Below are 27,113 nucleotides of genomic sequence, written 5' to 3'. Positions count from 1 at the left end.
CAAAGCTTCAGGTGCAGTTACTGGTAGAAGAAAGACTGAGGCTTATTGCTGAGCTGAGTTTTGCTTTTGTAAGGTTTGTTAAGCTTTAATGCATTGGCCAGAGAAAAAAATACATGTACTCAGGGATGTGGAAATTCCAAAACTTCAACTTTTTACATTTATTACGTTTTTGATATGTTCCCCTTTTCATATGTTCCTCTGAAAAAAACCCATTACATTTGTCACCATGCTACCCTCTTCTAACTACTATAATCTTGGATTATGGGATTTTTCCCCTTCCTCCAACTTTAAACAGTGACAGGAGATCCCTGTTTCAATGCCACATTTGCACTCAAATAGGTCCCTTTCTGGTGTACAGTACTACCAGGCACACACCGAAAATGGAGCACAAAGAAACTTTTCCAACTTAGATAGCCAGACTTCTAAAGTATATGGCTGTTCAGGTTGACTAGTTTTATGATCTGAAGTTTTTTGATGTCCAACAAAATTACAACTGAGCCAAACCATCACTGGACTTGTGAGTGGGGCCCGGTAGCTCAGTGGGTTGAGCACTGGACTTATGATCCTAGGGTCATGGGTTCGAATCCCGGCTGGGACGAACGCGGCTCAACTTTATGTGCAGACTCAGACGGTATCCATGTTCCACCCCCGTGTCACTGTGCCAACGTAAAAGACCTCGGTCATTCTGCCATAAGTGCAGGTGGCTGATTACACCTAAACAAGCACACACCTGGGTAGCGCGACTCTTGTTGCTGCTAGCTTTCCACTGGGAGGAAGCGACCCAAATTTCTCAGCGATGGGACAATAAAGTTATGAAAATAAAAACCGAAATTACTCTCTTTCTTGTTTGACAATACCATGTGTACAGCCTTGCTCTTTCTGTGTGCAGGGTTTTGCCTGATCATCAACAACAGGGACTTCAAGGATCTGGGGCAGTCACATGGGTCCTGGACGAGAGATGGCACAGACATTGACAGGGGTGCAGTCAGTTTTCACATTTTAGATAGCACTAACTGTTTACCTGTTTGTTTTGAAGACTTTTACTGCTGCTTCTTGATTGTATGCAGGGATGGCCAAATCTCAAACTTTTAACTCGCCTGGGGGGCAAGTATCTTCAAGAAAGTCACTAGACCGCCAGAAATTTCGCTAGCGCGGTACATACCACACAACAAATTCTGAGTGTTAGATTTTTGTACTCAATTAAAACAGCGGTGACACGCACAGGAGCCTTGTTTTTGTTTCACTAGAACATGACGATGATTTTGTAGACAATAGAAGTTCCTGCATCTGTAGTGTTAATATGGATTTAAAACTCGAAAGTACATGTAAAACCAAAAGATTTGCATTTAACCAGAATTTTTAATGGCCAGCTGGGCGAGCTGCCATGCGGTTTCTACTAGCCTTGCGGATTTTTTTACTTGCCCCTGGCGATCGGGCCGACATTATTTGGCCATCCCTGTGTATGTATGAGCGCGTGGACTGATTCCCAGAAAACTACCGAACAGAATTTTTGATAAAATTTTGCACACAAATTCTTGCAGATGATATCCCAAGATCTTCGTTTTCCTGTTTGCCTTTTATCCCAGCGAAGCTGGAGGTATCCCACGAACGCTCTACTGTAATTAACTTGAGAAATGTTCATGCCGATAATACATGATAAAGAGGGATTCTTTGTGCACAAACTCAGGCTACATTTTGGGATGGAAGTTCACGAAAATTTGGGAACATACTAACTAAAATACGGTGGGTGACAACCAATTCTTCGATTTTTGATCCACCGCCACCCAGGGCCAATATGCTGGGGTAGAATTTCCGAGACTACGGCATTATACTTGCGCAATTAGATGACGTCAAGATGTTTTGACGTCATGCATCGTGACGTCATCCCTCTCTTGGGCTTTTCTCTCCTGCGCATGGCGTGTGTGTGTTTGTATGTTTATGTGCACAAGTGTGTGTGTGTGCATGCATGTGCATTTTTGTGCGTGCGCACATGTGTATGTGTGCATGCGTGTGTATGTGTGTAAGAGACAGAAAGAGAGAGAGAGAACAAGAGATAGTGTAGCCTATATCTGAGCGTGTGGGGGGGGGGGGAGAGAGTGTTTGTGTGTGCGTGTCTGTCTGTGTGCCTGTGTCTGAGTTTTGTGTGCATGAATGGTAAGTGTGTGTGAGTGTGTACATGTGTGTAGAGAGGGAAAAGAGAGCGTATGTGTGTTTGTGTGTATTTGTGTGGGTGTGTGTGTAGATGTGTGTGTTTGTACGTTTGTGTGTATGTGTGTGTGCGTGCGCGCGTGTATGTGTGTGTCTGGCTATGTGCGTGTTAGTGAGTGTTGTGTGTGTGGGTGTATGTGTGTGTGTCAGTGTGTGTTTGTGTGAGAGAGTGAGAGGGAGAGTGAGAGAGAGATTTGTCTTTCGCTGGTATGCAGTGCCTTGGCGTTGCACTTCTACTTTATTTATTAATTATTGCAAGCCTTTCTGTACCTATGTTGTGACTTGCAAAAAGAAGTGTACAAGAGTTGTAGCATTAAAATTTGTGGCATTATTTTTTTCAGATAAACTGAAGAAAACATTTAGAAAGCAGGGCTTCACCGTTCTTGTCCGTGAGAACTACACAGACACACAGATGACAGAAATCATCAATAAAGTGGCTCATAAAGATCACTCGAACTACGACTGCCTTGTCTGCTTCATTTTGACGCACGGTATAAGAGGTGCTGTGTACGGCATCAACTGGAAACATGTGCCACTAATGGAGCTGATCTCACCCTTTCTTGCCCAGAAATGTCCGAGTCTGGCCGGCAAACCCAAGCTGTTCTTCCTGCAGGCTTGCCAAGGCAATGGAACACAAGGAGATGACCATGCGCCTGAACATGACCTGACCAGCTGTCCTCCCAGCTCACCCCCACACCTGCCAGTCACTTCTCAGCTGAGTGTCTCAAACCTGGGTAGTGAAGAACATGAAGGTAGGCTTTACTACAAAACCTGTCTAGTCCTTGTTTTTACATTTAGTCAAGTTTTGATTAAATGTTTTAACATAGAGGGGGAATTGAGATAAGGGTCGTAGTGTATGTGTGTGTGTGTGTGTGTGTGTGTGTGTGTGTGTGTGTGTGTGTGTGTACAGAGATAACTACCAGACCGATCTTCATGAAACTTTACATGAGAGTTCCTGAGTATAATATCCTACCCGGTTTTTTTCTCATTTTTTTTATAAATGTCTTTAACAGACCTGTTTACCCTCCCGGAATTATTACGGATTTGGGGTCTGATATCCGGCATTACTAAAATCTACCAAAAATTCCGGTCGCGAGAACCATTTCTGTGCGCGAATATTTAAAGTCAAAATTGTGGTAGTTACCGGGACTGTGATTCCCCCCAAAAAAAGTTTAGCTCAAGGCCGACCGGAACAGCCTTGCCTGCTCAAAGGATGAAAGTCGCTTGTTCATTTCAATGCTTGTTATTCTCTCAGGTGCCAGGAGAAAAGGTTCCGTACAACTCTCGCTTACTCTATTACACATGTCGTATGCATTAAGAGCGATTACTTCCCTTTGGTTATTTGATATCATAACATCGCTCTGCCTCATTCTGTTTGAGATTCAAAATGCAGTACACAAATGAACATTAAAATTTACAAAAAACACCACATTGTGTTTGAACATTGAAATAAACAAAAAAACTAAAAAATCACCACATTGTGTTTGGCAATATGACAGCTCGTTTCGCCCTGCAGTCCGGACTGACGATGTAACAGCGAACGACAAGAGGAAGAAGAAGTTTGGCAAAATATGAGCCTGCTTCGCATCGAGTTTATTTGACCCAGGTCTCTGCTTCGACAGAATCTCTCAGACCTGCGAACCGATCTCTCGCTACGGTCAGTCGCGCTCATCAGTGACTTGCGCTGTTGCCGAAATTTAGGTCTTTCTGAGTCTAAAACTGATCTCCATTAATCTTTCTCCAATATAGCAAAGATCCTAGTCTTTGAATTGAAAAACATTTTTTTTTAAATTGGAAATAAAATGAACTAATTGGTCCTAAAAAAAATCAACGTAGCTTCTGGAGAGTGTTATTATGAGTGGTTTTAATGCAGGATGTCTGATGTGACTGAATGTAAGGTGGTTTTGTTGACATGCATCTTGACTGTAAATACTGTTGGTGTTTTTTTTAGATAAAGTAAACTTGTCTTTGTTAACTTGCATATTAGGTGTCTTGTGTTGTTATGTGTGTGTGTGAGATCTTCTGTGTTTGTAGTACAATGATGATCATCAAATTTGTACTTGTTTTGCATGGTAGCACGCTTTCAAACGTGTTGTTTAAATCTATTGGTTTTTGAGCTCGTTTATGGTTGATAATAAAAGATAAATGAAAGATGCCTCACATTTACTGAAAAAATACCAGTTGTATTCCTGAATTCCATTTGGGGGGGTAAACAGGTCTGCTCTAATGACGTCATATCCGGCTTATTGTGAAAGTTGAGGCGGCACTGTCACGCTCTCATTTTCCAACCAATTTTGTTGACATTTTAGTCAATCAATTTTTGATGAAGGCCGGACTTTGGTATTGCATGGTAGCTTAAAAACTAATTGATGAGTTTGCTCATTAAAGTTGTCATTAAAATCAAATTTTTGCAAAGAGATTCAAAATTGATTGCATCATATTCTTCTTCAAATTCTGAATCAGAAAATATATACATGTCATGTTTACGCTTAAAATATGATCACAATTAATGAAAATAGGTTAATTAGTACTACATGTACGACTAGAATTTAAAAAATCGATCCTGAAATTATTTCATCTTATTTTTTATCATTTCCTGATTCCAAAAACATATAGATATGATATGTTGTATTCAAAACAAGCTCAGAAAGTTAAAAAGAATACAGAAAAGCGCTCTTTCCTGCTCAGCGCAATAGTCGCTACCGGGCTATTCTGGCTTGGCAATTTCTCACGGGGATTGGCGAATCTGTCTTGTCTTGGTGAAAAAAATGCAGTGCGTTCAGTTTCATTCTGCGAGTTCAACAGCTTGACTAAATGTAGTAATTTCGCCTTACGCGACTTGTTCTTTCTTTGATTTTATCCCAAAAATTTGGATTACAAAAATATATCTAATAGATATGTTGTGTTTGTAATTGAAAATGCTGACATATAGAGAGAAAAAAACGTTTCATGCAAATAAGACTCAACATTTGTGAGTATGGGTTTCAGCCAGCTCAGGACTTTCTAGTCTACGTCAAGACTGATCTAGCATGTTCAATTTCGATATTTTAGGCCCACAGATTGACTGAAGGTTATACTGTAATACCACTTGTTGTTTTCTTGTTCGGTAATCTGTACAAACTCTTAAAAAAAATGTATAAGTATCAACTATCTTGATTGGCATATTATACGTACTGCACTGGGAAGCTTAACCTTGAAAACAAAAGCTGCAAGTTTTTGTTCATTCAGAGAAGAGCTTTGATTTTTCATGTGTGACAGGGTGCACTGTCACCAATGATAGAGTAACATTATTCCCGGTCATTTAATTGTCCCTCTCATTTAGTCCCTTTCTAATGATCTCCCCCTAACCCAAGTTGTGTCCTGCGGTTAGGTTCGCTGTATTGTAGCTTGTAGGTGTGTCTGGCTGCGGGGCACTGATTGGTTGATTGTTTAAATGGGTGTGCGCGAGAATCATACTGATAAGCTTGAGGCTGGAGCAGTCTCAAAGTGATTTGGAAGTGTTAAGACGTGTGTGCTTTTTTCGGATTGTGTTGTTCAAATTGTGGTTGAACGATGTCGGTGTTGCTGTGTTAGGGCAGGGAGTGTAGTTGAGCCATTATAACTTTATTTTGCCGAAGGATGTGTTCGAGGAGTGTTTAAAACAAACTTTAATGTGTGTTAAAACAAGCGTTTTGAGAGCTGGTTTTATATCAGCGAAGTGACTTTCGACCGGGATCGTGTTAAAGTTCCGATGAGTTCTGTAAACGTGTGCGGCTGTACATTGAGGAATGAACTACACTGCCTTCTGGTATATATGTTAAAATAAAAAACGCTCGCGCTGGACCCGAGTACTCTTCAGACTGGCTCGCTCCCCCAGTATGAAAGTTTTTGTCTTGTGCACGTTTAAGACCAAGTGATTGCTCTGTGTGAATTACAGGCATTCCCTTTGCTATATAAATACATTGCATGCGAGCCGAGGATGTGCGTGGTGACTGGCCTTTCTCTTTTATTTGATCACAGTGAAAAATATACTGCCGACCCTCTTCATAACTGGTGAACTGGTGGCCCACAAAGTTCTTTTACTGTCCTGGCTCGCGGATTCTTGCATTTATCACGCCCCAGGTTTTACCAAATTCTTCAATGTAAAGTGAAGGTAAAAGACTGAAACATATGTAAACAAAGGAAACCATAAGAAAAAATACAAATTAAAATGAAAAGAATCAAAACACAAAATCGCGACCTCTAAACCACCGCAGTCGCGACCGAGCAACCAACGCTTGGTAGAAAATGGGGTACACAAAAAATCAAATTATTCAAACACACAACGCGCAAAGCCTGGTGTCGCTGGCTGGCTGTTCTATCACGCTGCCTGCTGGCTGTTGCTCCGTGTGAATTCGTCCCACCGCCAAGTCGTTTTTGTGCTTTATTTTGCATTTAGGTCCCAGGTAACATTATGAAGTTTTAATACGATCAATCGGACCTATTATCAAGTTAGTGTATCAACTTTTGAACGAACTGCGCCCAGTAGTTTCCCAGCAATAAGCTGTTAAGTCGAGACAGACACACACACACACAGACACACAATTAAAGTCTGTTGAGCCCAAGTACTAGCGTACTCGGGGATAAAAGTCACGTTACTGCAACCCCTGACTTGGCGTCTCTATTGAATACTTCCTGATCTGAGCACCCCCTTCCACCCCCTCCCCCCCCTTCACACGTTTGCTACATTTTTAAGATGCTGACTTTTGTTCCATGCTTGATTCATTTGACAGCTAATAACATCCAGAAGGACATCAGGTCTGAGGAGGGTGCTCCACCAGCAGAGTTTATTCCCAATGAACCTGATGTTCTGGTTGGTTTCGCAACCCAGGCAGGCTTTGTCTCGTACCGCAGTGAGACAGAAGGGTCGTGGTACATTGACTCACTCACTAGGATGCTCCAAAAATACACAGAGTAAGATGATCTATGTGAAACAATAGAATGAGTGAACATAAAACACAAAGAAACAACCCCCCAAAATGTACATGTAAATATTGTAAACCTTGTGTGAAAGTGTCTCTTTGTGTGTGTGTGTGTGTGTGTCTATGTGTATGTGTATGTGTTTCTATGTGTGTTTGTGTGTGTGTGTCTATGTGTGTGTGTGTGTGTTACAAACATTATTGTGATCAGAGTGACTGATGGTCCAAAGTACTTTGGATGTTTAAGTTGTTTGTATATTTTAAGGTCAGTCAAGCAAAGTTGTTTCATGCATAAATAGTTGATTTTCGTAAATAACTGTCAGGAGTTTCAGCGGTCTGCTAGAGTAACTGCCCCTTTACCATGGCCAAGTTTTTCAAATGAGACGGAGCTTGTTTCATGCTTACGATTAGCTTTTTCTTGCGATCGGGACGAACAACTAACTCGAATGTGCATGTTATGCAGCTTGGACAATATGATACTCTCTTTTTTCCAAATTTATTATTCACAAGTTCATCAGAGTTCACAATTTGTTGCGGAAATGATTGCTGGCACATAGTGATCGCTCACAATGTCTTTTGATCGAGGTCCCGGGAACACAGAAGAAGAAGATCGAGGTCACATTTGTTTGGTTTGAGGTCACGTGAGTTTAGGAAAACACACTTGCTTTGCGAACACTTCCATTGATCAGCAAGCCATTGGTGGTGATTCGTGGCACAGATGTTTATATTTTCAAAAGAAAATGGTATAATATTTAGCGCACGCTGTTTAACATACACATCAGTTGGCTGTTCGTCCTGATCGCAGGATAAAGCTGATCGGAAGCGTGGAACAAGCTCCATGGACCGTCTCATTTTGAAAATCTTGGCTGAGGTAAAAGGGCTCTTACTTTACCAGACAACTGAAAATCCTGACAGTGTTATTTCTGGAAAAACAAGAAGAGCAAACGCTCGATCGAGTCACTTTCGCAGTTCTGAATATTATATGAGGCATCAGATGGACAGGAAGAAATTGCTATTCACAACACAATACAGATGTAAATAATTTGATGTAAAGAATAATCCTATAAAGTTTGAATCAAATCCGATGAATAGTTTCAGAGATATGATATTTCAATTTTTTTCCTTCAAGACATACCTGTGACCTTGAAAAAGGTCAAAGGTCACCAAAGCAGACGTCAAAGTGTAGAGGTCACTGGGAGTCACGTTCACATAAAATTTGAGCCCGGTCACTTTTATAGTTTCCGAGAAAAGCCCAACGTTAAGTTGTGTGTTGCCGAACAGAAAAGGCTAGTTATCTCCCTTGTTTTTCTGATAACGTTCGTAAAAGGCTACAGATGTAAATACTTTGATGTAAAGAATAATCCTACAAAGTTTCAATCACATCCGATGAACTTTGTCAAAGATATAAAATGTCTAATTTTTCCTTTGACGCTGACCTGTGACCTTGAAAAAGGTCAAAGGTCAACGAAACCATCGTTAAAGTGTAGAGGTCATTGGAGGTCACGACTAAACAAAATATGAGCCCGATTGCTTTGATAGTTTCCGAGAAAAGTCCAACGTTAAGGTGGTGTCTACGGACGGCCGGCCGGACGGCCGGCCGGACAGACTAACACTGACCGATTACATAGAGTCACTTTTTCTCAAGTGACTCAAAAAGTCTATTGTAGTGTGTAGACAACATTTTTTATATGTCCAATGTTTTTCAACCTTCTGTCACTTTACCCTTCTCTCCTTTTGCAGCCATGACATCCGTGACATTCTGGAATATGTGCACAAGGAGGTTTACAAAAAGGATACCTGGATTAAGGGGAAACTCTGCAAGCAATCACCAACTTACATACATACCCTACTACAGATGAAGCTGGTGTTAGGTGGCCAGCATCATTGAAGGTTGCATAGTGGATCAAGTGTTAAAGATATATAGAGGAAGTGAAAGTTGTCCATGAAAAGTTTACCTAGCTGCTCTGTTCAATGACACATTATCTTATTCTTAACTCATTTGAACTCATCGGCTGCTCAAAAAGTTTGGTTGTGTAAATCTTTGTAAGAGTAATATACCTTTAAAGGTACTGAACTTGTCAAATCCAGGTGCACGGAGCCCCTGGGGCTTTTAGTCATACCCCAGGCAGCTATCCGTTAGAAGAACTACCAAGTTTCATTGACTTGCACCCAAAGAGTCAAGAACTGCGATTTTTTTACGAATTAATTTCGTACTCGGACCCGGCTGGTCTTGGCCTATTTTTGGATCTAAATTTAGATCAGGTAGATCACCACATCATGCACAAAAAGACACGTCACTAGCAAACTATGTCAGACGTCATCATGAGTTTGTGTAAAAATGGAGGCCGGAATCACTCAGTTGAATCGAACTCCGACCAAACACCACGTAATAACTAGGTTAATTTATGCACTCGCGTAAACAAGAAACTGTCGAGCTTCACAGATGTCGTCATTGGGTAGTTGGCTCACGTAAGTGTAGCCCATGCGATGCTAACTTTTGTCTGTCGATCTGCGCGTGCGTGCGTGCGTGCGTGCGTGTGTTTGTGATAGAAACTTTAACATTTGACTGAACACCGAAATACTAATTTTACCGGGTTATTATCCGGGTTATTATCCAAGCAACAGCTTCAAAGTATTGAAGCAATGATTAACATTTCGTCGGCATGTGCACGTATGTAGATAAAGTGTGTATCCAAAGAAAACGGGTGGTGGTGGGTTTTGGGGGGGGTAAAAACAGGTGACTGGTTTGTGTTGTGTGTGGTATGTAGACCAGGTCAGGGGTCAAGGTTAGGTCAGATCGCGTGAAGCATTGTGGTATAGATTCACTTCTCAGTTCTAACCGAGCTGCATTCGCCGATTCGGGGAAGACGATTTGACATTGTTCGGTTTCGTAGCGGCTCCAGAAAAAAATAGATAAAGAAGATACCAAAGGAGATTTCCTACAGGTTGATCTGCACAGCGTGTTTTCAGTGTCTGCGCGAGGAAGCGCTGTCGAAAGGGCAGTGTCGATCTCAGTGGCAGTCGTGTCCCCGTAAGTAGGCTACAGACAGACAGATCTAGATCTAGCGTCTCCCACTCTTGCACTGTGTCTATGCTTACTGTGTGTGTGTATGTGTGACGGAGTGATTGAGTTTGTGTTACTGTTTGTCGATTTCTTACGGGAGCCTTGAAGGCTTCGCCTCTTGTTTTGGGTTTGTTTTACTACCATAGGAGGATTTTTGAACTGTAAATGCACTCAGCTGCAACAAAAACGCAAAACGAAGGCTGTGAGCTGCACTGTGCCTTTAACACACAAAATTCACTAGAAAGTGCACAGTCTAGATCTGAATTTTTGATTGTGTGACTTTTACAAAATCATGAAGCCTTTTTATTTTGGTAGACTGTGAATTGAGACTATATATAGTCTGTCCATCCACTTCAAAGACCAGTAGGTTGAAGTTCAAGTTAGTGCTTTGTTTTGTAAATGATTAAATATTAAATGAATTGGCCTTTCTTGTTTTAAGCACTTTGATAAATAGCCAAAACAAGCGCCTTGAGGAAAAATGTCATAAAGATAACAAGCAAATGTACTTTTTCACCATGGATACAAGATCACCGGCAACGTTTACGCGTGTGTTCATGGTCATGCATCTGACAAGACTGTCCTGAACGCTGGTCTTCCTCAGGGATGTGTGTTGTCCCTGATAGTGTTCTCAATCTACAACGATCATATCTGATGCAAAACAGCAATAACTGTTGATACATATATTTTTACATTTGCTGACTATATGGTTTTTGTTGGACTGCTGACAAAAGATTGACAGAAGATTTTCTTGCCGAGTACTTTTATCAAGTTGGAATTAATAAGCAATTGTTGTAAAGCCAGTTCTATTGAGCTGGACACAGGAAAAACAGGAGAAAATTATGTTTGGTAGAGAACAAGATAACCATCGATTCAAAATTGAAAAAATTTCCATTGAAGTTGTCGTTGAGAGTTTTAACATTTATTTTTCCAAAATACAGATCTTATTATTTCCCTACTTTTTATTAATGTTGTTCAAACTGAGGAAAGAAAAGATGTGAGCGAATGAGTGTATTTAACAGTGTGCGCACACTCAAAGAGATATTGTATATGAATACGTCATTATATGTATTTTGATGGTGGAGTTTGGGATATATCACTTCACAATCATTTTACTTTTTGGGTAATAGTTTTCACTCAAGACCATTGTTAAATGAGCAAGTATTGTTAATGTGCAATACATAATGTTATTATTCTGTGTCTCATAAGTCATATATATATATCTCTCTGTGATACTCATAGTTTATGTGTCAACAGTAAATTGTTTGTGTTCTCAATTTTGAAACAAAATGTAGGCAGCTTTGTTTTTGCCAAATGTATTGTTTCAGATCTGACTTAATTGTTAATGGGAACTACCAATTTAGTATTTATTTCACTGTTCTGAAAGATGTGAGCATGTGTAAGTGTGTGAGATTCTTTTGACACATTGATGATTTAATGTCATTAACTTATTCATGCCTTTTTGACAATGAAGGTAAACAGCAAACACAAAAGAGCATGATGGGAAAAACGGAAAGATGGTGCTTTGTGATATTGATGGTGTGGAAGGGGAGGGGAATGGAACCTGCCCTGGCAATACGACCACCCAAAAAGATCACCGACAGGGTTCTTTCCTGTATAATTCACATTTCCATCACAACCACTTGTCATTTTGGTTGGTTTCACAGGTGGTCATTTTGGACAGAATCGACTTTTATATCCGTCCTTTTTTCTTTTGGTGAACTGACTGCCAAGGGTGTATCCGGTGATGAATTTTATATTAAGACAACCCCCTATGCACTACTTTAAAAAAAATCCATACTCTTCCCTGGCTACGTGATAATGATTGTTCAGTGTGTTAAGCTTGTGCCTTTAACTGTGTCCACTTCTGCAAAAACAGTCCCTGTGGTCAAAATGACTATTGTACATCCCAACAGTATTTTCCATTTCTTTTTATCTGATATCAATGATATTTCCTTGATCTTTTAGAATCTCGTTTGAAGTGGGAGGCAGTGACGACAGTAGAGTCTGTTTACATTTTGGTCCAACTTTACAGTCAGTGAACACTGCCCCAAATCATAGAAATGGCCACAAACAGTTGTGCAATTTTGTTATATATTTTGTGCTATTTATTGCAAAAAATAATCAAAGTGTATCGTGCACATTGGTTGTAGTCAGGTTTCTATTATCTTTCAGGGTTGTGACTCAATGTGTTTGTGTGTTAAGGATTATTCCGGGATATTGGAGTAATAATAGAAATATTTGTATGTGCAATATTCTCTATCCCATCTCCCCCCCTTTCCCCGTCGCGATATAACCTTCGTGGTTGAAAACGACGTTAAACACCAAATAAAGAAAGAAAGAAAGAAAGATGTGCACTATTTAATAATGTTACTTGTTTTATTGCTTAATTCAGATTTTTAATAGTTGGTGTGAAATTTAGTAGGACCATTTTTTACACAAGGTTACGTTTTTAAATGTGTTATGTTGATAATTTGTATGTGATTTCGTTATGTGTTAGCTAAGCTGCTTGTGATTGTATTTTACACCCCCCATACAGTTACACTTTGTGATGGTGTGCCTGTGTGTTTTATGTAGCGTGGTGAAGAGTGTGAATGTAAAGTAATGTGAACAGTCATGGTGATGGTCATATGAATAAATTGAAAGGGTTTGTTTATGCTCTGCGTACATATCTGTTTATTTAAGATCAGCAGAGTGACACATTTACATGTATCATTTGTATTACTTGGACTAGGAAGAATTCAGTGTCTTATCATGTCTCATTTTGTCTGTGTGACAGAGTGTCCGTGTAAGTTTTGTGTTGAAGAGGAGTAGAACAAAGCTGGAAATCTTAATTTGCATTTTGTTTCGGTAAATAAGAGTAAAGCAGTTCTAACTCTGTTATTATTGTCCAGTCTAGTGTTTGTAGTTCATGTTGCGTTCTGTGTCAAATCATCTATACATCTATACATATAAATAAAAGAGAGTGTCTGTCTGTCTGTGTGTGTGTGTGTCTGTCTGTGGTCGCCATACCTCAGAGATGGCAAAAGATAAGCACAAGATATTTTGCATGCACACTGCCCTGGACCCACAAATGTGCACCTGGGTTTTAGTTTCTCCAAACATAATTACCCTCCCCATCTATCAATACAGTCTATATAGTGCAAGGGAGGTAAGTCATGCTTTGTCACCCACGGAAGGGAGGTAACTCATCAAACCAGTATACCGTGTCATTCTCAAGGGTTACTCCCCGCCCGCTATCATCCCGCCGCCCCCCCCCCCCCCCCCCCCCACACACACACACACACTAACCCTGCCCCCCCTCCCTACCTTCCAGATCATCGCGAATAATGTTTACGAAACGATCGCCTCAGTGAAAGATCACGAGAATTTACAGATTTCTCTCCCCTGTTCAAAAAGGTATGACGCGCTCACTCATGAGGTATGCGTGCTTTGATCAGACGGTAACTACAGTGGGTGTGAGAAGGGGTAAACAAATCACGAAGAACACGTTGAACCAAATAGAAACTTGCCTTGCCTATACATCCAAATGTATGAGCTCACACTGTCATTTTTCTTATCCACATTGGAATAAGATTCGAGAGGTTTCTGAGAAAGGGGAGAGCAGAAACACCCGGGCGAAGCCGGGCCTGACTGCTAGTTATTCTTTAAACTGTAAGTGCTGGAATGCACCTGTGTCCGTCTACAACAGCTGCAATCAATTAACTGTCCGTCCAGTTAGCGAATTAGGTTCCCTAATCCATTTGAAGTGGACCGTGCACTTATGTCAGGGGCTTGGTTTAAGCATGTTCAGTTACGCAACTTTATAACCGAGCCGGGAGCAGCCTTCCATGGCATGATCTTGTTTTGTTTCATGCGCTCAAATCAGAGCCTCGTTAAGAGGGTGTTAGAATGTTGCTTTTCTCTTTCAGTCGTGTTTGTAAGTTTATGATTTGCTTACTTACCTTAACAGGGTATCTGCTTGGATAGTTGTGGTTACTTATATTTTGATTGGATGTTGAATGCTGTCTGTTCCCTAGCTAAATTTTGATAGTGTTTGTACATTTTAGCGAGTGAGAAAGAACTTTGCAAGAAACGGGGGAGAGAGGATGTGTTTTTTTTTAGTGAGCTCCACATTAGAATAAGGTGCAATCATTGTGCATTGTTGTTGTAGCCATCCCACTTGGGTCGGGTAGGCAAAGAGGAGGAGGGAAGAGAGACAGGAATACAAAATGCATTGTCATTAACTGTTTGACGCTGTTGTCATATCTGTTGTGGATGGAATGGAGAGAGAGAGTGTCTTTGTGTCCGCAAGTAACAGTCCAGTGAGACCCGTCCTAACACATCTCATCATAACATCATCATCGATTAAATTTCCATCTTTTTTTAACCTGGTCACAAAAGTCTGATCAACAATCCATTTTGTTTCCTTCGTTTTCGAACCAGTTTACATCAGTGAGGTTTTTTCTCTCAATGAAAATAAAATGTAAATTCTTACTGCAGTTTACATTGCAACAATTAAAGCAGTACACTGGGTTTGTAGAGTTTTGACTTTTTATTTGTTTTGCATGAACAAAATAATAAAAAAAATAGCTATAGAAATGAACAGCACTACATAACTACAATTGTTCACCCTGCCCTTCCCCCTTTTCACACACACACCACCCCTGTCCCTGGATCACGCTTGCAACTCATGACATTAATTTGTACATATGCTGTGGTCATAATATACAAAGGTACACACGCCAGCCCACATACAAGGCTACATACACTCACAAACACACCTTTGCATCGCATATTCACACCCTCCTTTTTCTCCTTAAGTCAATCTCTGCACATGTCACAGGAACAGAAACTTTCTCTCTCTCTGACTTTAACTTCTGTATCATAAAGCTGCCTTTCCTTGTTTGAGAGATCACACAACACACACACACTCTCTCTCTCACAGAAGTTGTTTTTGTATCATGAAGCTGCCCCTCCCTGTTTGAGAGATTAAACGCACACTCTATTTCACTCTCTCCCACACTCTACCTCTTACTCTCTCTCCCACACACACTCTCTCTCCCACACACGCACTCTATTATGAAGCAGCCGCTCCCTGTTAGAGAGAACACACACACTCTCTATCATTGAAGCAGCCGCTCCCTGTTTGAGAGAACACACACACACACACACACACACACACACACACACACACACACACACACACACACACACTCTCTCCCTCTCTATCACGAAGCTGCCGCTCCCTGTTTGAGAGAGTCTTCACGCACTGTGTTGATCAGGTCCTGGTTGATGAGGAAGATGAAGCGAAGGCAAGAAATCTGCACAAAGAAAAAACAATCTCATCAAAGAAAAGAATCTCATAAAAAATCTCATCAGAACTTCAACTGTAGCTTTATAGATTACATTGTACAATGACAATTGATAGTTGATCTTTTCCCATGTTCACAAAAGAAAAAACTCCCTGTTTCATTGATCGTATCTGCTGGTAAGGTAGGCACATGTTCTCTGGAGTCTCTATGTACAAAACAGTTCAGAGGAAATTATAGATTGCAAGTGATTGTAATGACACCCTTGAAACAAAGTGTAAGTGAAAGCATCAAGGGATCACCCATCTGTCGGAATGAACAAAGCCACAGCAACTGATCTGACTACAGTGGAACCCTTCTTGTAAGACCCTGTTTTCTGACTTTCTGTTTATAACCTGTTAATTTACCCCCATTTTAAGACTCCCTCCTTTCTGACTTTCTGTTTATAACCTCGGGCGGGGATGTAGCTCAGTCGTTAGCGCGCTGGATTTGTATCCAGTTGGCCGCTGTCAGCGTGAGTTCGTCCCCACGTTCGGCGAGAGATTTATTTCTCAGAGTCAACTTTGTGTGCAGACTCTCCTCGGTGTCCGAACACCCCCGTGTGTACACGCAAGCACAAGACCAAGTGCGCACGAAAAAGATCCTGTAATCCATGTCAGAGTTTGGTGGGTTACAGAAACACGAAAATACCCAGCATGCTTCCTCCGAAAACGGCGTATGGCTGCCTAAATGGCGGGGTAAAAAACGGTCATACACGTAAAATTCCACTCGTGCAAAAAAAAACCACGAGTGTACGTGGGAGTTTCAGCCCATGAACGCAGAAGAAGAAGAAGAAGTTTCTAACCTGTTAATGTACCCCCATTTTAAGACTCCCTCCTTTATAATACATGATTTTCTCACATTTTGGGAGGCCTTTAAAAGGGAGGTCCCACTGTATAGCAAGTAATGAAAGCTATCTCTTCCTTACTTTGGTTTAAACCACACAAAACACAATACTGACTCAGCAACTCTTGTGTCTCTCCATCAATGGCTCCCCTCTTTACGACTTACCCCCCCTTTTAAGACCGATTTTTACACCACAGACCTCTCTCACTATATGATTGAACCCCGTTAGACAACTCCTCCCGAAACCCGCACACTGACCAAGCCTTCCTCCTTTTGTTGTACATGGACAACTTTCTTGCATTCTGAGGAGAAAATGCGTCCAATCAGAAATCCAGTTACCTCCACCACAGAATTGTCAAACAGTTTCTGTTTGTTCCCCGCGAGGACAGGCTTGCCGTCTATGTGGATGGGTCTCTTCCCTTCGTTAGCGATGAAGAAATCGCCGTTGTTACGAAGCTTGATGACGCCCTGACGACGAGAGATTTTCCACGCTGGACCCTCCAGGGAGAGATCTACGTCGATTGACTGCTCGCGTGTCGCTCGGCCCAGCGTGATCTGCACAGTTCATAAAACACCAACAATGAATAACTTCTTATATGACAAAATGCATGGCAAGACCCTAGCTCTCCAGATGCAGCTTGTTTTCAGTAATTCAGAAAATGACCCATGCAAGAAAACCTACAACTTTAAATCTGTTCTTAAATATTTTTTCACTCCTATATTGAACCGGAAGGGTGTTAGCCCTGCTTTTTTTCTACACAGGAACACCAGTGACTCTCTCTAGTGTCCATAACTCCTGCACAGCTACCCAGGCTCCTCTTCACACACTACAAGACAAAGCTAAATTTGCCTCAAAACACTGGGTCAGAAAAATTTTGCGAGTCTGCTCTGCTTTCTGCTACAATCCAGCAAAAGCAAACGGCTACAGATGTAAACCATGTCACAGGTAAAACAGCCAGCACGACAGGCGCAATGGGATAGTGGATAAGACACCGACCTCCCATGCGAAAGGTTGAGTGTTCGAATCCCGATCCCACCAAGTGGGTTAAGGGTAGAGATTTTTCTGATCTCTCAGGTCAGCTGATGTGCAGACCTGCTGGTGCCTTATTCACCTTTGTGTATGCACAAGCACAAGACCAAGTGCGCACGGAAAGGATCCTGTAATCCATGTCAGAGTTTGATGGGTGATAGAAACACATAAAAACTAAGCATGCATCCCCTGAAATCAGCGTATGGCGGGGTAAAACCGGTCATACACTTAAAACCCCACTCGTGCAAAATGAATCACCACAAGTGTATGACCGGCACGGTTGGCCTAGTGGTAAGGCGTCCGCCCCGTGATCAGGAGGTCGTGGGTTCGAACCCCGGCCGGGTCATACCTAAGACTTTAAAATTGGCAATCTAGTGGCTGCTCCGCCTGGCCTCTGGCATTATGGGGTTAGTGCTAGGACTGGTTGGTCCGGTGTCAGAATAATGTGACTGGGTGAGACATGAAGCCTGTGCTGCGACTTCTGTCTTGTGTGTGGCGCACGTTAAATGTCAAAGCAGCACCGCCCTGATATGGCCCTTCGTGGTCGGCTGGGCGTTAAGCAAACAAACAAACAAACCACAAGTGTATGTGGGAGTTTCAGCCTATGAACGCAGAAGAAGAAGAAGTAAAGGAGAAGGAAGTTGCAGATAAAACAGTGTTCTCACCTCACGGGACCTCATGAGGTACCTGACCAGTCGCCCACGCAGCACAGCCAGTGTCTGACCGTCAAAGTCCGGAGGACTGATACCTGCAATTGATACAGCAAGTCTCAAGTCAACACCCTCTCTTACCATCTAATCAAATAATACAAGACATTATTTAATGTCACCGCACAACATCCAGGAACTGAAGGCAGGTCTATATACCGTCAAAGTGAAGCATGTATCTCCTAAAGATCAGAGTTTTATTTAACTCAGTAACTATTGTTTCAAAATCGTTTTGAATAAAAATAAGCCTTAACATCCATGCTAAATATAGATTCTTAGTAGCCAAAGCAAAGAGAAGTACACACACTACACAGACAGACAGACAGACAGACAGACAGACAGACAGACAGACAGACATACAACTTTCTCTCTTTTAGTCTTACTAATGTAGTAAGAAACCAGTTATTATTCTTCAGACAAACACACACGCACGCACACATACACACATTCTCTTCCTGCGGTCATCCAGTGTCCACGTACCTGTGACGGTCTCCACCAACACCTGCCATTTGGGCAGCTCCTGCTCTAGGTGTCGGATTTCTCGCTTGTTGCGCCGGTCGGCCAGCGTCAGCTCTGTGGATAACGGGAACAGTTTGCAATCAATTCACGCACTAACTGATCACCCCTTTACAAAAGACAACTGATCACCCCTTTACAAAAGACAACCAATCACCCCTTTACAAAAGACAACTGATCACCCCTTTACAAAAGAACCCTTCTTTTAAAACCTCCCTTTACAAAAAAAACGGCCACGCCTGGTGGGTAAAAACGGTCAAACATGTAAAAGATCATGGGAGAATTTCAAACCATGAAAGAAGAAGAAGAAGAAAGAAGATCCCCACCCCGATTGAAGACTCCCTCCCTTTTAAGAAGACCCACCCACCCTTTTATGACCTTGTTTTCTCAGATTTTTCTGCTCATAACCTGTGTACATTTACCAGCATTTTCAGACTCCTTCCTTTTTAAGAGTAGATTTTCTCAGATTTTTTTTAGGTCTTAAAAAGGGGTTTCTCTTGTATACGACTGTGAGATTAGAACCTCAGCTGGATTCAACAGAAAAACAAAAAACACTTACCGTGTTCAATAAGCTCATTTGGTGGATCTCTGTAACAAAAATATTCAAAAAATTTAAATAATTCAGCTTTCTTCCATGGTAAATGCAAGGGACATCTTATAACAGAACAATAGACGGGCGCAGTGGCGTGGTGGTAAGATGTCGGCCTCCTAATCGGGAGGTCGTGAGTTCGAATCCCGGTCGCTGCCACCTGGTGGGTTAAGAGTGGAGATTTTTTCGATCTCCCAGGTCAACTTAAGTTATGTGCAGACCTGCTAGTGACTTAACTCCCTTCATGTGTACACGCAAGCACAAGACCAAGTGCGCACGGAAAAGATCCTGTAATCCATGTCAGAGTTTGGTGGGTTATAGAAACACGAAAATACCCAGCATGCCTCCCCCGAAATCGGCGTATGCTGCCTGAATGACGGGGTAAAAACGGCCATACATGTAAAAATCCACTCGTGCTAAAAACATGAGTAAACGTGGGAGTCTAAGCCCATGAACGAAGAAGAAGAAGAAGAAGAAGATAACAGAACAATCAAATTGCATGAAAATTTGCTCACTCATGAGGGTTTCAAACTGTTCATGCTTGCAGTTGTAGGCATGCCCTGTTTATTCTCTCTCTGCCTCACACAACACACACACACGCACGAATGCATGCACACACACACACATTTTCTCTCTCTAAGACAACACTAAATAGTTGTGATTATTGTTGTGAAGCACACAACATGCATATCCTGAAAAAATGGCCAACTACAGTATATACTGACCATTTCAAAAAGTTTCCAAATAGTTCTCAAAGGCTATCACTATTATTGAGATCAAGGCTCCCAAAACTGGGTATCCCTGCATCCCATATGCATTAGAAGCCCCCTTTCCCCCACATGTAATAATTATGGGTGGTTCCAGTGACGCACTCAACCTGAACAGAGCAGACCTGGGATGCACTACAAGTTGGTTATCATGCGTACTGTCGGAACTGCTTTTAGAAATGTTCTTCCAGATCTGCACTAACACAAAGTTACAGAGCTAATCTAACCGACATGACAATAACGTTTTTGTGAAGGACTCCCTGTTTTGGCGAGGAGTGTGCATTCTGAAAGCAAGGATATAAACCCGCTGGCTTTGGGACCCCCTATTGTTTTACTGAGGGTGTCCTAGGGCCCCCTTTACATTAAAGTTAGACCCTTTAGGCTGAGCGTCTGTGGGGAGCCCCGTGAGATAAACAGCACTCACTTGAGATCCTCGTCTTTCAGCTTGTCCTCCACATCGGAGAAGTTCAAGACGTGATCCCCTCGTGGCATGGGTTGAACTGTAACATGAATTTCCATGAATAACACACTTCATTGTCATTCAATTTCATAACGGCACAACAATCAGCAGTCAAAAAAGGATTGAAACAAGCACGCTCCCACACACACACTAACACACACACAAACAACAACACACACACACAATTGACTATCATAGGCAGATAAGAATCAGATACAAACAATAAATGGAATTGCAAATGCAGACAAAAGTATTGTGTTTGCACTGACTCTCTATCTAATTTGAGTTTAACCGAATAAAGCCAGGTGATAACGTAGAAGAAGATATGGATATAGACAACAATAAGTGATTGCAATGCCAAACCATTCTTCTGGTACGGAGAGAATAAGAAGCACATTTTCTATGGCTTGTTTTCTGCAGGCATGACATTAATTCTACATGTTTATCCATAGTGAAGCTGGTTTGATCCCGGCAAAAGCATAATTGAAATAAACTAGAACTTCTTTTTCTGTCCTTTTTCTTCAAGATAGTCACCACTCACCAGACTGGTCGGGCAGAAGGTGATACTGCTTCATAAGTTGCCACTGTGTCATCATGGACTTGGGTGTGCGGAGCGGGTGGAACGTGTCTGGGTGCTTGGTCAGCAGTTCCTGGAACGTCTCCAGCTGTGTGGAAGTGGTCTGCAAAATAGAAATCGCCATGGTTAGGGAAAGTGATTTGTACAAAGGTAATACTAAAAAGAATTCCACTTAAAAGTCTTTCAACTTCTTTAAATAAATGAAATTATGAAAGGAAACACTACTGAAGGATACACAACCTACACCTCACAAACTGGTGTAGTTGAAGCCCCAAGTAACATTTCAAAAATTAAAGAAAAGATGACTTGAGGAAGAGTCAACAAAATACAACTTGTCACAATCGTATAAAATTTCATCTCACACGGCATCACTGCAGAGCGCCTAGAACTGTACCCACGGAATATGCGCGATATAAGACTCATTGATTGATTGATTGATTGAATCGTAAAATTATCCTCAAAAATATCCTGAGATTAATGTGAATAATAGCTACAAGTTCAAACACTGTAAAATTATTATCAATATCATCGTGATTGTCACCAGACTAAGCTAACCATAGCAAAACTGATTCCTCGTGAATTACACACGAAAATTGAAATGTTCATTTTTCTTACAGACACAGACAGAAGCTAAAGCACTTAATGTCCAGAGATATTGTTTTTAGTTGTTTAGTTCTTTTGTTTTTCATTTTTGTTCTTCGTTTCACGTGTGTGTTGTTATAAGGACTAGCTGTAAGAAAGGACCATATGGACCTAATGCTATTATCCTTCTGTAAAAAAAAGTTTTCGAGTTGGAGACGTGTTAAACTCACAGAGGGTATTTTGGCCAGCAGGTTTTCCTCGTCCTGACTGAAGAGCGACTTGCCCTGGATGGACGTGACGGTTTCGGGGTGAAGCTGTTTCATCGCCTGCATCGCCAGTCTGGGGAAAGTACAAAGACACAGTGTCAGTTACTGTTACCTTTTTAACTTTACATCATGGTTTAACCGTCAAAAACGTTGTCATCCCTCTTCTCTACCCACCCCCATCCCAACCAGCCATATTTCAATCAATCAATCAATCAATGAAGCTTATATCGCGCATATTCCGTGGGTACAGTTCTAGGCACTCTGCAGTGATGCCGTGTGAGATGAAATTTTATACGGCCAGTAATTGCAGCCATTTCGGCGCATATTTACCTTTCACGGCCTATTATTCCAAGTCACACGGGTATAGGTAGACAATTATTAACTGTGCCTAAGCAATTTTGCCAGGAAAGACCCTTTTGTCAATCGTGGGATCTTTAACGTGCACACCCAATGTAGTGTACACGGGGGGGGGGGGGGGGGGGGGGGGGAGTTCGGACACCGAAGAGAGTCTGCACACAAAGTTGACTCTGAAATCAATTTCCGCCGAACCTGGGATCGAACTCACGCTGACAGCGGCCAACTGAATACAAATCCAGCGCGCTACCAACTGAGCTATATCCCCGCTTCCAATAGCACCCACTAGACTTCCACTTCCATCTTTTCTACAGTGCAAAACGGTGATCTCTGTCAGCAACCACAACCTGGTTAGGAGTCAGTCTGCAGCTGCTCACCACGCAACAAAATCACAAAAACTAATTTTGACAATAAAGTACACTATTCATGAGGGTCGGGTCGGGTCGGGGTCTGGGCAGGGAGAGGAAAGGGTGCAAAGAGGAAGGGTGGTGGTGAGTTCAGGAGGGACAGTGGGTGGGGTGGGGGGGGGGGGGGAGGGAAGAGGGAGAAAGCAGGGGGCAGAAGATGAAGGGCAGTGGTGAGAAAGAGAACAGGGAAGAGCGTGAGAGGTAAAAAGAATACAGAATAGAAATCACTGCCATAAGTATAACTTACTTGGATATGAGGGGGTCGTAGAGCAAGGCATACCAGCGTTCCTGGATCTCCTTGTACGTGAAGTGACAGGAAAACTTGACCCCTGTGTACACTGCCGTCAGGTCGTTGGTCTGCACACAGTCACCCATTCCACTTTATGACATGGCCATTTCTCACCAATCTAAGCAACTCTCTTTTGACACATTTTCTTTGGAATGGTCCCCAATCAAACCGTTTATATTGTTGAACGATTAAGTATTGCGTCTCTAATCACATTTTGTATGTTGTAGGAATTAGTTTGGTGTGGATTTAGTAACGTATTTGAGTTGATTGGAGTTCAAATGCCGAAGAGAGCGTAAGGACATTTCTTAGCTAATATGATGTGTGTTTAAAAAATATATAAAAAATTGTAATGTTTTACACGATAAGCCGACTTGCTTGCCTGTATTGTATTTCAAAAAGATTAAGATAATGTGTAAGGTTTTGTAAATGATTTAGAACCATGGAGAGAACATGTTTTTGTGTGTAAAGTGTCAGTGTATGTTTCCTCACAGAAAGATTTGAAATGAGATACATGTAGAAAATATGGTCGTGTGAAAGTGACAGTTGGGCCGACATTTTGGGGGGCATATTTACCTTCTGTTGTGTAGTGAATGTATGTTTTTTTTTCTTCTGTTGGTGGTGCTGGTGGTGTGTTGTTTTACATGTTAGAATTAAATACATGTTAAAAGAAAGGGAAAAAACCCCTGTTCTTTTCCCACATTTTTTGTTCATAAGCACTGTAAATTTACCCCCATTTTAAGACCCCTCCTTTTTAAGACCTGATTTTTTCGGATTTTGGGAGGTCTTAAAAGGGATGTTCCACTGACACTGTATCAGCGTTGTTGTAACTTTACACTGACCTGTTGAACAGCAGTGATGAGAGCCACATCGTCCTGAGGTTTCCATCGGCCGAGATCTTTTGTGGAGGCTGGTGCTGGGGCCTTGGGTTTCTTCACACGCTTCGAGGAAGACTTTGTTGTCTATTCGCAGAGAAAATGTCCGATTGTCTGATTGCCAATGTTGTGTTTGGACAAAGTCATGCTCATGTAACATATTCAGCCCTCCAGAGCCTACCCTTCTACTGTAGACAAGCAGTAGTACTAGGGACGGGCGCTGTGGCGGGGTGGGTAAGACGTCGGCCTCCAAAGCGGAAGGTCGTGGGTTCAAATCCCGGCCGCGGTCGCCTGGTGGGTTAAGTGTGGAGATTTGTCCGATCTACCAGGTCAACTTATGTGCAGACCTGCTAGTGGCTTATCCCCCTTTGTGTGTACACGCAAGCACAAGACCAAGTGCGCACGGAAAAAATCCTGTAATCCATGTCAGAGTTCGGTGGGTTATAGAAACACGAAAATACCCAGCAGGCTTCCTCCGAAAGCGGCGTATGGCTGCCTAAATGGCGGGGTAAAAACGGTCATACACCTAAAATTCCACTCGTGTATGTGGGAGTTTCAGCCCATGAACGCAAAAGAAGAAGAAGTACATGTAGTACTAGGAGCCTCTCATCAACGTAAGTGTTACGGTTCACAGACATTTTGCAACATTGCAGCTCAGATCAAATTTAAAACAATCTGTCAATATGTGCCTGTTAATGGTGGTAAATTCTAACAGTCACAAACATAATACAACAAATAATTGGAACTGACTTCACATAAATGTTGCAGACAAAGCAGATCCTACAAGATAATTTTGCGCTGCTAAATTTCACTCACAAAACAAAATCTTTCTCCTCTTTATTTCTCACAACTAACCAGATCTTTCTTCTCTACATTTGAATCAGTGTAAACACTGCACTGTACAGATACTCTTCAGACACTCTGCTGTTATTGTTAATCGTCACTTACCTTACTGACTTTGGGCGCTGGTTTCTGAGCAATCACTTTCTTCTTCTCAGGGGGAGGGGCAGGTGGTTGGGGCTCTAGCTTTATCACCGGTTCTACCGGTTTTCCAGACACTGGTTTGCCCGGTTTCTCGGCAGGGGGCACAGGGGGCTGGAGAGGGGCAGCGGCGGCAGTGGAGGTGTTGGGGGTGGGAGGGGCGGCTGGGGGGACACCAGGTGCTGTCGGGGCTTTTAAACGTCCACGCTCTGACTTCACCAAACTGCTTTCCACAATCTCATCGTCAAACTTTCGCCGCTTGATGGAACGCGAGGAGCTGCGCCTTGGTGTCACAGCACTTCTGTTTTGACATTAAACGTTTTACAATTATTTATTCGCAAATTTACTACCCTATGACAATTGACAATAGTACAATGCTTGGATTACCATACATCACCCCTTCACTCAAACTTCCAATTAAGACAAAAAATACTCTGATGAGGAGGAAAAACCCAACCATGAAAATTATGAGTCAATAAAACAAAGCTAGCCAAAACAAGTATATCTTCATACGCATACTCACGCTTATTGCTACGATTCATTTTCCTCAGCAAACTTGCCGATATATATACACTTTCAGCAATTTCACAAAGTTTAAAGCTGTCCTTGGCAGACCCTGTTCCCTCACAGTGAACAAGGTTTGGCAGATCTGTTGAAATAACAGCACAGTTTTCGCGAATATGCAAAAAGTATTGGCAATTTGGCGATTGCTAAAGCCAAACGACATCCCTGCAAACATCCAAACTTACCGAGGATCAGCCAGTGGTGTGCGACGACTCGATTTGGGGGTGGAGACAGGGGGTGGGGGTGCAGCTAAGGCGGCTACTACTGTTGGCTGCTGAACTGCTGTGTGTGTGGACGGTGTTGTTGCTGCTGTCTGTGGTGTGGTAACTGTTCCCGCAGGTGATGTAACAACCGGTGGAGATCCTGCAGGCGCTTCCAAGGTGGAAGGAGTGGAGGGAGGGGCTAACAACGAAATCAAAATAGTGGATTATAAACTAGTACTAGTAGTAAGACTAGTGTTGTTGGTTTTCGGTCATTTATGACCACTTTCTTTCTCTGACTGACTAAAGGCGGTGACATGTGGGATGTCTTTTGACACAGCATTTTTTTCTGGCCAGGACATCTTGACCGATACCATTACCATACATAGTGAATCCAGTTCAAACTGACCTTTTGTCCTCTGTGACTGGGAACACTAGTAGGTTTATTCAAATGGATGGGACTGGCAAAAAGTCTTAACACTGAAAGGCAGCGGAGGGGGGGGGGGGGGGGAGAGAGAGAGAGAGTTTTTACAAAGTTAGGGCGGTAGCTAGGGGGCGATAGAGAAGGCTGCATGAAGCTGAAATTTGTCAATACAGATCTATAAATCTGTCTATTAAACAATTAAACCTGCCCTGGGGACCACTTCGGGATAACAACCAACTGTCAATTGCAACCACTCCAAATGATCCCCATGACTGATCAAATCAGTAAATGATTTTTTTTCCCCAAACTGTAATTCTCCTTTTAATAGCAACCGTCTGTCTATAGTTATAATAACATCAACAACCACTTTTAGCACTGACCACTTTTGACCACACTGGTGATCCCATTAAGTTAACATGAATAAAAAGACCTTTGTTTAAAAAGGTTTATGAGAACCAATTTTAGACTTTGAATAATCAGTGGAAATACACACATCATTAGCAATGGCAGTTGGCACTCACTGGCAGACTGATCGAGAGATGAAGTTCACCATTTAATTTAATATAAAGCTACACATCCAAAAACCCGTTTTTCTGGATACATGACGGATCCTATTTGTGTTATCCTGACTCCAAACTTTTTTGTTTGATTCTAACAAAAAACATTTAATAATAAAACTAAATCATAGATTTTCACAGGTTTGACCATTTATTAGATTAACATTGCCAACGTTTGGTACCAATTACACGTACAGTTACAGTTACATTTACAACAGCTTCCTTGAATGTGGAACACTATTTTTCAACTGTAACAAATCTAAAGTGCATGGCAGTTTATATAACACAAATGGGTAAAGAAAGAAGTGAGAAGCTGAGTCAGTGTGAATGTGATTGTGGTGTCTGGTGAAGACTAGAGTAAAAACACAGTCACCACTCACCATTTCCCATTTGTGTCGCAAACCAAAGAAACAAAAGTATGTAATCTGCAGTAAAAAGCTCGTTCAATGGATCGAACATCACATAAAAAAAAATAAAAAAATTAGTTATACCCTAAAAGTAGTAAAAACGTTACCTTCGTTTGCGCTCATTTTTCAGAGACAGAATACACCGGAAGTAGAAGAACAGAAGTGTTCTTATTTTCTCCCCT

General features: G+C 41.8%; 2 protein-coding genes across 4 annotated transcripts in view; one reads left to right on the top strand and one right to left on the bottom strand.

The window, feature by feature from the left end:
* LOC138959908 (uncharacterized) overlaps positions 1 to 11,559 on the top strand; it is a 20,754-nt gene extending 9,195 nt beyond the window's left edge. Inside the window, exons 5-8 of one of the 2 annotated variants that reach the window (XM_070331581.1) lie at positions 890 to 979; positions 2,550 to 2,960; positions 6,960 to 7,140; positions 8,886 to 11,559. In XM_070331581.1, the coding sequence (XP_070187682.1) occupies positions 890 to 979; positions 2,550 to 2,960; positions 6,960 to 7,140; positions 8,886 to 9,033 (830 nt within the window). In that variant the 3' untranslated portion in view covers positions 9,034 to 11,559. The remainder of the gene's footprint in view (positions 1 to 889; positions 980 to 2,549; positions 2,961 to 6,959; positions 7,141 to 8,885) is intronic. The other variant, XM_070331582.1, reaches the window with a different exon arrangement.
* Positions 2,800 to 27,113, bottom strand: LOC138959909 (microspherule protein 1-like). Of its 2 annotated transcripts, XM_070331584.1 has the most exons (14): positions 27,039 to 27,113; positions 25,529 to 25,745; positions 24,747 to 25,080; positions 23,766 to 23,885; positions 22,885 to 22,994; positions 21,841 to 21,949; positions 20,993 to 21,131; positions 20,416 to 20,491; positions 19,195 to 19,223; positions 18,600 to 18,692; positions 18,078 to 18,160; positions 16,722 to 16,937; positions 15,459 to 15,509; positions 2,800 to 2,938 (listed from the first exon to the last, which is right to left on the bottom strand). In XM_070331584.1, the coding sequence occupies exons 1-14, from the start codon at positions 27,052 to 27,054 to the stop codon at positions 2,933 to 2,935; spliced, it is 1,599 nt and encodes a 532-aa protein (XP_070187685.1). In that variant the 5' UTR covers positions 27,055 to 27,113; the 3' UTR covers positions 2,800 to 2,932. The 2 variants fall into 2 exon arrangements, with proteins under 2 accessions (XP_070187685.1, XP_070187684.1); XM_070331583.1 differs by lacking the exon at positions 2,800 to 2,938 and having other exon boundaries at positions 14,723 to 15,509; positions 27,039 to 27,112.

The sequence above is a fragment of the Littorina saxatilis genome, linkage group LG2, assembly GCF_037325665.1.
Source record: "Littorina saxatilis isolate snail1 linkage group LG2, US_GU_Lsax_2.0, whole genome shotgun sequence".
Lineage (NCBI taxonomy): Eukaryota > Metazoa > Mollusca > Gastropoda > Littorinimorpha > Littorinidae > Littorina > Littorina saxatilis.
The sequence above is the reverse complement of the archived record's forward strand: the minus strand, read 5'-3'. Positions and strand labels throughout refer to the sequence as shown.